At 57.8% G+C, this 12,401-nt stretch overlaps 2 protein-coding genes across 2 annotated transcripts; both read left to right on the plus strand.

Moving 5' to 3' along the window:
• Positions 1-1,501: 1,501 nt before the first annotated feature.
• LOC129399366 (calcium homeostasis modulator protein 2-like) lies at positions 1,502-4,799 on the plus strand. Its single transcript, XM_055119186.1, has 4 exons — positions 1,502-1,626; positions 1,690-2,014; positions 4,403-4,473; positions 4,517-4,799. The coding sequence occupies exons 1-4, from the start codon at positions 1,502-1,504 to the stop codon at positions 4,797-4,799; spliced, it is 804 nt and encodes a 267-aa protein (XP_054975161.1).
• Positions 4,800-8,635: 3,836 nt separating this feature from the next.
• On the plus strand, positions 8,636-12,026 carry LOC129399367 (calcium homeostasis modulator protein 2-like). Its single transcript, XM_055119187.1, has 2 exons — positions 8,636-9,166; positions 11,580-12,026. The coding sequence occupies exons 1-2, from the start codon at positions 8,636-8,638 to the stop codon at positions 12,024-12,026; spliced, it is 978 nt and encodes a 325-aa protein (XP_054975162.1).
• Positions 12,027-12,401: the final 375 nt, after the last annotated feature.

Consider the following 12,401-nt stretch of genomic DNA (forward strand, 5'->3'; position numbering starts at 1 on the left):
AACTTTGCACCCAGGGACTGCACTCACGGGAGCCTTAAAGCCAAGAAGGGATGAGGTGGAGCAAGGGGCCATGCGGGCACCAGCCCAGCATCCCCTCAACTCCTTTCTCTGGGAGAGAGACCAATCCACGCTCCCCCTGGGTGGGGGTCAGATCTCTCCCCTGCAGCAAGCGAGTTCAGCCCTGACCCATGCGGAAGTCTTGGCGGTAAGCAGACGGGGCACAGGTGTAGACAGGGGGCCACGTGGGGCACCTCTGGGCGATGCCCCACCTGTCTGCTCTCCCCACCCCACAACCTGAGGACTTCGGCTTTAGCTCACAGAGGTTGAGACAGATGGGGAGACAGGCCACACCCAGGCCCCGTCTCAGCCGTGTGGGCGGTGCCAGGGGAGTGAACCCCAGAGAACCCTGGGTCCAGGGGCCAAGATTTCCTGTCGCTGGCAGGCTGGGGGGCCTGGGCTCAGGGTCCGGTGCTCAGGGCTGCCGAGTTGGAAAGATAAATTGGGGGAGAGAAGGTTCCTTAGGGCCTACGGGTGAGCAAAGTATAAGGTCATCAGAGTCTGGCAAGATGGAAAATTCACTTCATCCCACCACCGAAGGCTCCTGAGATGCTGCTCAAAGGTCCTGCCGGGCACCTCCATGTTTGCAGTTTGCAGGGGAGGGTGCTGAACCCAGGTCTTCACAGGGAAGAGGCCTGAGCTCTGCCCTGGGCCACATCCCCCACCCCAGGTTCCAGAACTCCCTAGGAGCATTTCCTGCTCTTCACAATGGGGAGCATGACCCCTTCCACCCTCTCTGACAGTCACTCTGGAGTCCCGGCAGGAGAGAGGTGCGGGGGCCATGGCCAGGCCTCTGCACTCCCTCCCTGGCCCTCCTGCCTCCCTGAGAGGACAGGGGCCCAGAGGAGATGCCCGAGTGGGCGGGGAGCCCGGAGCCCACCTGAGGCCCCCAGGAGGGCAATGGTGCCCGGGACTCTCCCCAGCGCGACTCCACAGCACAGGGTCACCTCCCCCCATCGGGGGCACAGGTCCCCTCCCTCATCAGGACACTGGCCCAACAGACCACTGCCCGGACCCAACCCGCAGTCCGAAGGGAAGTGAGCGTCCTGTCACTGCTGGCAGGCCACGGGGCCCTCCTCAGCCCCCAGGAAGAAGCTGGTGGAAGCCAGGAGGTCTGAGCATCCGAGGAGGAGGGCCCACAGCTCTGCCCCTGAGAGGCCACCCTGGGGCCACTGCCCCTTGTCCTCGAGTCTGGGGGCTGACAGCCCACTGACTGGTCCCGGGGATGAAGAATGATGGCTGACTAGGATGTGGGCCACCATCACTGCCTCCTTGTCAGCCTGACCCCAGGGGCTGTCCCTGATGTCAGGTTCAGAGCAGACATTCTTCTACCTCCTGCTGTCCTACAGGAGGTGCCCAGCTGCCAGCAGAGTGACCAGCCCGGCCCTGCTGCAAGGTTCCTGCCAGGCCGCATTTCTTCCTCTTGCAGCCCCTGCCCGACACCATGGCTAACCCCATCGTCCGCTTCCTGTCACACATTTTCAGGAGCAAGGATTTGGTGACATTAAATGGGCTGGTGGCTCTGGGCACCACGGGTGGCCAGGAGCTCTTCTACTTGTTGGCCTTCCAGTGCCCTTGTGAACGAGTTCAGAACTGCCACCTGTGGCCCGCCTAATTGCTCTTCTTCATCAGCATCATCCTCAACAACCAAACCAGGAACCTGGTGGACGGGTGCCGGAGCTTCAGGACCAAGAAATGCCCATGCATCCTATATTCTATCGGGGGTCGCGCCCTCGTGGCCCCCCTCACCTGGTTGGTCATCTCCGCGCTGCGCGGGGACGCCTACATCTGCGCATTCAGCGAGTTTGTGGACCCGTCCTCGCTCACGGCTGAGAACGAGAGCTTCCCTCTCTCCCACGCCACGCAGATCCTGGCCAGGTTCCCTTGCGGGGAGAGCCCTGACAACCTATCGGGCATCCGGGAGGAGGTGAGCCGCAGGCTCAAGTTTGAGTCTCAGGTAAGGCTGTGCTGAGGGATGCTCATCCCTTCCCTGGGAGGTGGCGGGTGGCTCAGTGCCCATCCAGATCCTGGGTTCCTGTAGTCATGGCAACCATTAAGCAAGATTCTTAGTGTGATAAGAATGATTTTCTCGGGGCTAGATCAATAGCACAGCGGGTAGGGCATTTGCCTTGCACAGGGCCAACCTGGGTTGGAATCCCAGCATCCCATATGGTCCCCAATCCCAGCAGGAATAATTCCTGACTGCATGATCCAGGAGTAACCCCTGTGCATGGCCAGATATGACCCCCCAAAAAATAAACAGAATAGGGACTGGAGAGATAGCACAGGGGGTAGGGCCTTTGCCTTACACTCAGCCAACCTGGGTTCGATTCCCAGCATTCTGTATGGTCCCCTGAGCACCACCAAGTTAATTCCTGAGTGCATAGCCAAGAGTGACCCCTGTGTATCGTCAGGTGTGATGCCAAAAAGCAAAAAAAAAATAATTTTCCCATTTCAAATAAGAGAGTTTTGTTCATTTTTGCAGTGCTGGGGGTGGAACCCAGACTCACACATGCAAGGACAGTGCTCCATTGCCAAGTCTTTCCCAGCCCCTCCAGATAAGAATTTTGATGTATTGGGTCTTGGTGAAACCCAGCAGACCCCATGAATGCTTTAAGCTTAACTCCAGTCATTTAAGTTCGGGAAGGGGGAGAGAGGAAGAGGGAGGGAAACAGCCAGGGGTTCAAAGGGAACAGGAGCAGAGGCGAGAGAGCGGGCAATGCCCCAAGTTAAAAACGGATTTACACACTCAGGCTGGGATGCGGCAAAACTCCCCAAACTGCCCCGGCTTGAGGTTTTCCATGCAGATAAGAGTCTGTTGTGGGGGCCCAGAATGGTAGTACATCAGTGAGGGTGCTGGCCTTGCACACGGCAGACCTGAATTGGGCATCCTCTAGGGTCCCCAGTGCACCGCGGGTGTGACCCAAAAAGCAAAAAAGAAAACAGAACAAATTAGTCTGTGGTTAGGGTCTTGTCAAGGGCAGAGTTTGGGGGAGTCTTCTTGCAGCTCATCACAGCCCTAGTTCCTGCTGACACCTCTCTCCTGGGCCACCACCTGTGCCAGCCGGGTCTCACGGGGCCTGTGTCTGCACCACAAAGGGGCCCTCCCGGGCCCTGGGCTCCAGTAGGGCCGGTGATGCTGCAGCTTTGGAGCAGCTCTCCAGCCTCTCATGCCCGCCCACAGTCTCCCCTGCACGCGGGCCCCAGTCGGACAGTGAGAAGTGAGGCATCTGACCCCACGTGCCGACACGGACAGGTCTGTCTGTGGCAGAAACCGCTGCTTTAGATCCCATCTTGGTCCTATTGCCTCTGAGAAATTGGTCTCCTGCTCCCTCCTACCTTCACCTTGGCTTTGCTCCAAGGCAGCAGAGGGATAAATAAATAAATAAATAAATGAAGGGCAGAGTAAAAGAAGGTGCCTGGTGGAGCCTGAAGGGGCAGAGAGGAGGCTGGGGAGCAGCAAGGAGGCACTGACCTATTCTAGGGCCATCGCTAACACCAGTTGGGGCTGGGGATAGTACAGGGGCCAGGATGCAAGCCTGGTGTGCACCCAGTCCAATCTCGATCAATCTGGCACCACACGGTCCCTCAGAACAGCCAGCGACAGCCCTGGAGGCTCCCCAAGCATCACTGGGTGTGTCCCAGGCGTCACTGGGGAAACTTGGTCATTCCCTGCCCTCCCTGGTTTGAGCAGCACCACATCCCTCAGGCCCTAAGGCTAAACTGTGAGCCAGGTTAGTTGAAGTATTACAGTGACCCCGGTTCAACACACATACACACACACCACACACACACACACACACACACACTCACACACACACACACACACACGAAGCTACAGTAGAGGGGAGTGTGGGCATCCCAGGAGATGGTGTGGAGCACAGGAATGGGATTCTGTTGCTCAGAGCTGTACAGGGCCAAATGGAGGGACACCCACCCCAGGGAGCCTTTGAGACAAGCATGAGGTAATTTTCCTTTAAGATAGTGCGGGTGAGGAGGAAGCAGGCATGTAGGGTGTCCCAGAGGTCTCTGAAGGCTTCCCCGAGGTGGCATGGGACTGAGCCTCTCTGTCTGAGCCAGACTTGGAGGCTGAGATATGGAAGGAGGCCCTGGGGTGGGGGAGAGGAAGGCAGCAGGGGTCTGCAAAGTCTAATCACAGAGCAGGTGCCAGAGTGAGGGCAGAGGAATGGAATCACGCTGGGAATGCTGGTTTCTCCTTCAGGGGCAGAATTTGCAGCCTGGCGATGCAGAGCCGGCTGGCTGGGGGTGCTGAGGGCCGGCTCCACCCTGGCCGCTCCGGATCCCCTCAGCAACCCCTTTCCCTGACCAGCCCTCTGTGTCTCAGCTATTAGGGTGCCTGTTCCTCTGCACAGTGGCCGTGAACAAGTGCCCCAAGGCCTGCTGCTCGAAGCTCGGGTACCACCAGGAGAACTACAGGGCCCACTACCTCGCCAAGGAGGAGCAGCTCTTCCGACACGGCCGACGTGCACTCGCTCACGCTGGCGGCCAACAACGTGAAGCAGTTCTTCAGCTTCGTGGCGCTCAGCCAGAGGGACCAGGCGCTAATGGCCAAGTTCCCAAAGCAAGGCACACAGCTGAGTCTACCGTGGGACAAAATCACTGGCAGCTCCGAGTACCAGGAGATGCTGGGCATCCCCCTCTACAGCCGCCTGCACAAGTGGGCCTTCTGTCAGCCTGACATCGATGAGGAATTCAATATGACCCTACTTCCCCACACGTAGCCTCATCTTGCTGCCAGCCCATCCCCGACCCTAACAGCACCACCCTTTCTCCCAAACCACTGGCTCTGGAGGAAGAATGAGGTTCAGCGGTATGGGGTGTGGAGGACAGGGCAGCGCACCTGGCCGCCCCTGAAGGACAGGCCTGTGGACCTGATGGTACGCCCGCAGTATGGGGCAATGGCTCGCCAGGCTGAGCTCAGCTCACAGGCAGGAGTCCTGGATGCAACCTCAGCCCCGAGTTTTCCCGAGCATCACCCGGGAGTGACTCCTGAGCACAGCCCAAAGCAGAACCCCGGCAGCTGAAAACCTTCAGAACCCCAGTGCCGCCATGCTCAAGGCCTCTCTCCACACACTCGGAAGAGCCTAACCCTAGTGGGAACTGGCAGGGAAACCCAGGTAGGCGGGAACCCGTGACAAGGATCTCTAAGTGTGCTTGAATCAGAAATGGGACTCCTCCCCCCAGCTCCCCAGTTTTCCAGTAGCTTGGCAGTGACACCCGCAAACTGCACCCCGCCCCCACCCCTGCCATGCGCCATGTAATCTCATCAATGGCCAAGACCCAGAGACTACAGACTAAAGCTCCTGGAAGAGAGTGTCACTGAACTTCCTAATGCGGTCGCATGACCTCTTATACTCTAATCCACTTATATACCAGTAGCACACATATGCTTGGTTATAACATACTTGCTTGTGTTCTTTTATATTCCAGCTTAAATGGCTCCAGAATGAAATACAACGGCCTTCATACACATTCCTATTGTGGTGGAAAGGTGCTCGATAGTGGAATTGGTCTTTTAATATGATCTGCAATGAACTATTATAAACTACTTTATGAAAATAAAATATATGAAAATTGCAAAATAAATAAATAAGCCCTGGCAGAAGAAATACTACAACGGATAGGGCTCATGCCTTGCAAGTGACTTACCTGGGGCACTCTGATCCGGGCACCACATTCCCCAGGGATGATCCTTGAGAAGAAAAAAAAAAGGTAAGGAGACAGCTGTGTGGGGGCAAAAAAACAAAAAACAACACCTTGCTCCAAATCCATTCACTGACGCCCTCCTGGACCAGGGTTCCCACATGCTGAAGTTCCCACCCAACACTCCTGAGATTTGGGCTCTACTTCTGGTTTCATCAGTTTGGGGGGGAAAGGCTGCACCAGTGATGCTCAGGTTTGCATGCAGCTTGGTGCTCAGAGTTGGCTCCGGGAGATGCCATAGGACCAGGCAGACCGAATAGCGCTTAGGACCGGACCCCAGGACTCCTGCAGCACCTGCCCCCCAGTTCATCCAGAAAACACATCTCGAGACCCTTAGGTGCTGGTTTTTGTTTATTTTCCCTCCACCTAAGATTTTGCTTTTTGGAGGCTGGAGCAATTGCACAGTGGTTAGGGTGTTTGCCTTGCACGCGGCTGACCCAGGTTCAATTCCCAGCATCCCATATGGTCCCCCGAGCACTGCCAGGAGTGATTCCTGAATGCAGAGCCAGGAGTAACCTCTGATCATTGCTGGGTATGACCCAAAAAGTGAAAAACAAAAATATTTTGCTATTTTTTTTCTTAGTTATGAGACCTGATCACACCTAGTTGTGCTAAAGATTTACTCCTGGCTCTGTGCTCAGAGCTGACTTCTGCTGAGGCTCAGGGGGCTCTACATGATGCCAGGGGTTGGACCCCTCGGTGCCCCTGTGCAAGACAAGTGCCCACCCGCTGTATTATCTACTGGGTCCCTCCACCTGAGGTCTAAAGCCATATCAGAGTTAGCTGGAACAGGGGTGCGACCTGCTGGGGAATATGAGTCAGGCAGGGCAGGAGGGGGAGAGGTGATCCCTCCCTCCCCAGCCAGGGCAGCTCTGCACAGTGGGGGGAACCTCTCAGGGTGGCTGGGCCTGGCCCTGACCTGCTGAGATCTTACAGTGTAATCTGCAGAGTCCCCCCCACCCCGCACCCATGCTCCCCACCCTCTTCCCTGCCAATTACCCAACTTGGGGCTGACATGCGCGTCACTGATCACCTGACCCTTCTCTTTACTGGAGCAAAACTTTATGAAGCCACCCAGCTCGGGCACAGAAGCAAAGCAGGAAGGCGAAGGTCGTCGCGGGAGGCCTCCACACCTCGGGCCGCCTGTCCTGGTGCTCTGGGTAAGCAAGGCGCCTGCCCTGCGGTGTTTGACTTGACCCAGAGCGGAGTCGGGCCAGTCTTCACTCCCACCCCTCCAGATTTTGTTGGAGAAATCTGGGGATACCCATCAAGGGCCTAGGCGCCTTCTCAGAAGAGGACCTGGTCCCTCCGAAGTGACCCCCACTGGTGGCCAGGCCTCTGGAACCCTACTTGGGAACTTTGCACCCAGAGTCTGTGCTCACGGGAGCCTTAAAGCCAAGAAGGGCCGAGGCGAAGCAAGGGGCCACGAGGGCACCAACCCCAGAGTCCCCTCTACTCCTTTCTCTGGGAGAGAAACCAATCCACGCTCCCTTTGGGTGGGGGTCAGATCTCTCCCCTGCAGCAAGCGAGTTCAGCCCTGACCCATCGGGTAGTCTTGGCGGTAAGCAGACGGGGCACAGGTGTAGAGAGCGGGCCGCGTGGGGCACCTCTGGGCGATGCCCCACCTGTCTGCTCTCCCCACCCTACAACCTGAGGACTTCGGCTATAGCTCAGAGAGTTGGAGAGACAGATGGGGAGACAGGCCACACCCGGGCCCCGTCTCAGCCGTGTGGGCGGTCCCAGGGGAGTGAACCCTAGAGAACCCTAGGTCCTGGGGCCCAGACTTCCTGTCACTGGCAGGCTGTGGGGCCTGGGCTCAGGGTCCGGTGCTCAGGGCTACCAAGTTGGGAAGATAAATTGGAGGAGAGAAGGTTCCTTAGGGCCTACGGGTGAGCAAAGAATAAGGTCAGCAGAGTCTGGCGAGATGGAAAATTCACTTCACCCCACCACCCAAGGCTCCTGAGATGCTGCTCAAACGTCCTGCCGGGCACCTCCATGATTGCAGTTTGCAGGGGAGGGTGCTGAACCCAGGTCTTCACAGGGAAGAGGCCTGAGCTCTGCCTTGGGCCACATCCCACAGCCCAGGCTCCAGAACTTCCTGGGAGTATTTCCTGCTCTTCACAATGGGGAGCATGACCCCTTCCACCCTCTCTGACAGTCTCTCTGAAGCCCCGGCAGGAGAGAGATGCGGGGGCATGGCCAGGCCTCTGCACTCCCTCCCTGGCCCTCCTGCCTCCCTGAGAGGACAGGGGCCCAGAGGAGATGCCCGAGTGGGCGGGAGCCCGGAGCCACCTGAGGCCCCCAGGAGGGCATTGGTGCCCGGAACTCTCTCCAGCGCCACTCCACAGCACATGGTCACCTCCCCCCATCGGGGCGCAGGTCCCCTCCCTCATCAGGACACTGGCCCAACAGACCACTGCCCGGACCCAACCCGCAGTCCGAAGGGAAGTGAGCGTCCTGTCACTGCTGGCTGGCCATGGGGCCCTCCACAGCCCCCAGGAAGAAGCTGGTAGAAGCCAGGAGGTCTGAGCATCCAGGAGGAAGGCCCACAGCTCTGCCCCTGAGAGGCCACCCTGGGGCCACTGCCCCTTGTCCTCGAGTCTGGGGGCTGACAGCCCACTGACGGGTCTCGGGGATGAGGAATGATGGCTGAGTAGGATGTGGGCCACCATCACTGCCTCCTTGTCAGCCTGACCCCAGGGGCTGTCCCTGATGTCAGGTTCAGAGCAACATTCTTCTGTCTCCTGCTGTCCTACAGGAGGTGCCCAGCTGCCAGCAGAGTGACCAGCCCGGCCCTGTTGCAAGGTGCCTGCCAGCCCGCACTTCTTCCTCGTGCAGCCCCTGCCCTGACACCATGGCTAACCCCATCACCCCCTTCCTGTCGCGCATTTTCAGGAGCAAGGATTTGGTGACATTAAATGGGCTGGTGGCTCTGGGCACCACGGGTGGCCAGGAGCTCTTCTCCTTGTTGGCCTTCCAGTGCCCGTGCTCACCAGTTCAGAACTTCCAGTATGGGTTAACGGCCACCTTGATGCCCGCCTTGTTGCTCTTCTTCATCAGCATCATCCTCAACAACCAAACCAAGAAGCTGGTGGACGGGTGCCGGTGCTTCAGGACCAAGAAATGCCCATGCATCCTATATTCCATCGTGGGCCATGCAGCCGTGGCCCCCCTCACGTGGTTGGTCATCTCCCTGCTGCGCGGGGACGCCTACGTCTGCGCATTCAGCGAGTTTGTGGACCCGTCCTCGCTCACGGCTGAGAACGAGAGCTTCCCTCTCTCCCACGCCACACAGATCCTGGCCAGGTTCCCTTGCGGGGAGAGCCCTGACAACCTGTCGGGCATCCGGGAGGAGGTGAGCCGCAGGCTCAAGTTTGAGTCTCAGGTAAGGCTGTGCTGAGGGATGCTCATCCCTTCCCTGGGAGGTGGTGGGGTGCTCAGTGTCCATCCAGATCCTGGGTTCCCGTTATCAGTGGCAACAATTAAGCAAGATTCTTAGTGTGGTAAGAATCATTTTCTTGGGGCTGGAGCAATAGCACAGAGATAGGGCGTTTGCCTTGCACACGGCCGACCGGGGTTCGAATCCCAGCATCCCATATGGTCCCCGAGCCCTGCCAGGAATAATTCCTGAGTGCATGAGCCAGGAGTAACCCCTGTGCATCGCGGGATGTGACCCCCCCCAAAAAAAAAACCAAACAGAATCGGGGCTGGAGATATAGCACAGCGGGTTTTTGCCTTGCATGCAGCCGACCCGGGTATGATTCCCAGCATCCTGTATGGTCCCCTGAGCAACACCAGGTTAATTCCTGAGTGCAGAGCCAAGAGTGACCCCTGTGTATCGCCAGGTGTGACGCCAAAAAGAAAAAAAAAGAATCATTTTCCCATTTCAAATAAGAGAGTTTTGTTCATTTTTGCAGTGCTGGGGGTGGAACCCAGACTCACATATGCAAGGACGGTGCTCCATTGCCAAAGTCTTTTCCCAGCCCCTCCAGATAAGAATTTTGATGTATTGAGTTTTGGTGAAACCTAGCAGACCCCATGAATGCTTAAAACTTAACTCCAATCGTTTTAGTTAGGGAAGGGAGAGAGAGGAAGAGGGAGGGAAACAGCCAGGGTTTCAAAGGGAACAGGAGCAGAGAGGAGAGAGTGGGGGATGCCCCAAGGTAAAAGCGGATTCACACACTCAGGCTGGGATGCGGCTGCCCAGTCGGGGAGGCTCCCCGTTGGCTCACAAAGTGCCCCAAACTGCCCCGGCTTGAGGTTTTCCATGCAGATAAGAGTCTGTAGTGGGGGCCATAGTGTTAGTACAGCGGTGAGGGTGCTGGCCTTGCACACGGCTGACCTGAAATGGGCATCCCATATGGTCCCCAGAGCACCGTGGGTGTGACCCAAAAAGCAAAAAAGAAAACAGAACAAATTAGTCTGTGGTTAGGGTCTTGTCAAGGGCAGAGTTTGGGGGAGTCTTCTTGCAGCTCATCACAGCCCTAGTTCCTGCTGGCACCTCTCTCCTGGGCCACCACCTGTGCCAGCCGGGTCTCACAGGGCCTGTGTCTGCACCACAAAGGGGCCCTTTCCCGGGCCCTGGGCTCCGGTAGGGCTGGTGATGCTGCAGCTTTGGAGCAGCTCTCCAGCCTCTCATGCCCGCCCACAGTCTCCCCTGCACGCGGGCCCCAGTCGGACAGTGAGAAGTGAGGCATCTGACCCCACCTGCCGACACGGACAGGTCTATCTTTGGCAGAAACTGCTGCTTTAGATCCCATCTTGGTCCTACTGCCTCTGAGAAATTGGTCTCCTGCTCCCTCCTACCTTCACCTTGGCTTTGCTCCAAGGCAGCAGAGGGATAAATAAATAAATGAATGAAGGGCAGAGTAAAGGAAGGTGCCTGGTGGAGCCTGAAGGGGCAGAGAGGAGGCCGGGGAGCAGCAAGGAGGCACTGACCTAGTGTCGGGACATGGCAAACACCAGTTGGTGCTGGGGACAGTAGAGGGGCCAGGGTGCAAGCCTGGTGTGCACCCAGCCCGATCTGGTTCAATCTGGCACCACACGGTCCCTGAGCAAAGCCAGGGACAGCCCTGGAGGCTCCCAAGCATCACTGGGTGTGTCCCAGGCATCACTGGGGAAACTTGGTCATCCCCTACCCTGCAGAGTTCGGGCAGCACCACATCCCTCAGGCCTTAAGGCTAAACTGTGAGCCAAGTTAGCTGAAGTATCACCAGTGACCCAGGTTCAACACACACACACACACACACACACACTCACACACACACACACACACACACGAAGCTACAGTAGAGAGGAGTGTGGGCATCCCAGGAGATGGGTGTGGAGACACAGGAATGGGATTCTGTTGCTCAGAGCTGTACAGGGCCAAATGGAGGGACACACACCCCAGGGAGCCTTTGAGACAAGCATGAGGTAATTTTCCTATAAGATAATGAGGGTGAGGAGGAAGCAGGCATGTAGGGGCTCCCAGAGGGTCTCTGAAGGCTTCCCCGAGGTGGCATGGGACTGAGCCTCTCTGTCTGAGCCAGACTTGGAGGCTGAGATGTGGAAGGAGGCCCTGGGGTGGGGGGAGAGGAAGGCAGCAGGGGTCTGCAAAGTCTAAGCACAGAGCAGGTGCCAGAGTGAGGGCAGAGGGATGGAATCCCGCTGGGAATGCTGGTTTCTCCTTCAGGGGCAGAATTTGCAGCCGGGCGATGCAGAGCCGGCTGACTGGGGGATGCTGAGTGCCAGCTCCACCCCGGCCGCTCCGCATCCCCTCAGCAGCCCCTTTCCCTGACCAGCCCTCTGTGTCTCAGCTATTAGGGTGGCTGCTCATCTGCACAGTGGCCGTGGTGGTGTTCCTGAGCAAGTGCCTCAAGTCCTGCTGCTCGAGGCTCGGCTACCACCAGGAGGACTACAGGGCCCGCTACCTCACCAATGAGGAGCAGCTCTTGCGACGCACGGCCGAGGTGCACTCCCTCGCACTGGCGGCCAACAAAGTGAAGAAGTTCTTTGGCTTCGTGGCATTCGACGAGAGGGAAAAGGAGCTGATGGCCAAGTTCCCAAAGCAAGGCACACGGTTGATTGTACCGTGGAAAAAAATCACTGGCAGTTCCCAGGACCAGGAGATGCAGGGCATCCCCCTCTACAGCCTCCTGCACAAGTGGGCCTTCGGTCAGTCTGACATCAACGAGGAATTCGATATGACCCTACTTCCCCACCCTCAGCCCCAACTTGCTGCCAGCCAAACCTCTGACCATTGAAACACCACCCTTTCTCCCAAACCACCGGCTCTGGAGGAAGAATGAGGTTCAGCGGTGTGGGGTGTGGAGGAGAAGGCAGCGGACCTGGCCACCTCTGAAGGACAGGCCTGTGGGCCTGATGGAACACCTGCAGTGTGGGGCAATGGCTCGCCAGGCTGAGCTCAGGCTTCGCAAGCAGGAGCCCTGGATGCAACCCCAGCCCCAAGTTTGCCCAAAGATCACCTGGGAGTGAGTCCCGAGCACAGCCCCAAGCAGAACCCCAGTAGCCAAAAACCTCCAGAACCCAACTGCCGCCAAGCTCAGGGCCCCTCTCCACACACTCGGACGAGCCTAACCCTAGTGGGAACTGGCAGGAAAACCCAGGTATGCGGAACC

Source organism: Sorex araneus, chromosome 11 (assembly GCF_027595985.1).
Source record: "Sorex araneus isolate mSorAra2 chromosome 11, mSorAra2.pri, whole genome shotgun sequence".
Lineage (NCBI taxonomy): Eukaryota > Metazoa > Chordata > Mammalia > Eulipotyphla > Soricidae > Sorex > Sorex araneus.

Excerpts from the sequence above, each read along its gene's own strand:
- LOC129399366 (XM_055119186.1), top strand. The coding sequence starts at position 1,502 with ATGGCTAACCCCATCGTCCGCTTCCTGTCACACATTTTCAGGAGCAAG. Across the intron at positions 2,015-4,402 it reads GGCTCAAGTTTGAGTCTCAG|CTATTAGGGTGCCTGTTCCT; the intron begins GTAAGGCTGTGC and ends TCTGTGTCTCAG. Across the intron at positions 4,474-4,516 it reads GCCTGCTGCTCGAAGCTCGG|GAGCAGCTCTTCCGACACGG; the intron begins GTACCACCAGGA and ends CTCGCCAAGGAG.
- LOC129399367 (XM_055119187.1), top strand. The coding sequence starts at position 8,636 with ATGGCTAACCCCATCACCCCCTTCCTGTCGCGCATTTTCAGGAGCAAG. Across the intron at positions 9,167-11,579 it reads GGCTCAAGTTTGAGTCTCAG|CTATTAGGGTGGCTGCTCAT; the intron begins GTAAGGCTGTGC and ends TCTGTGTCTCAG.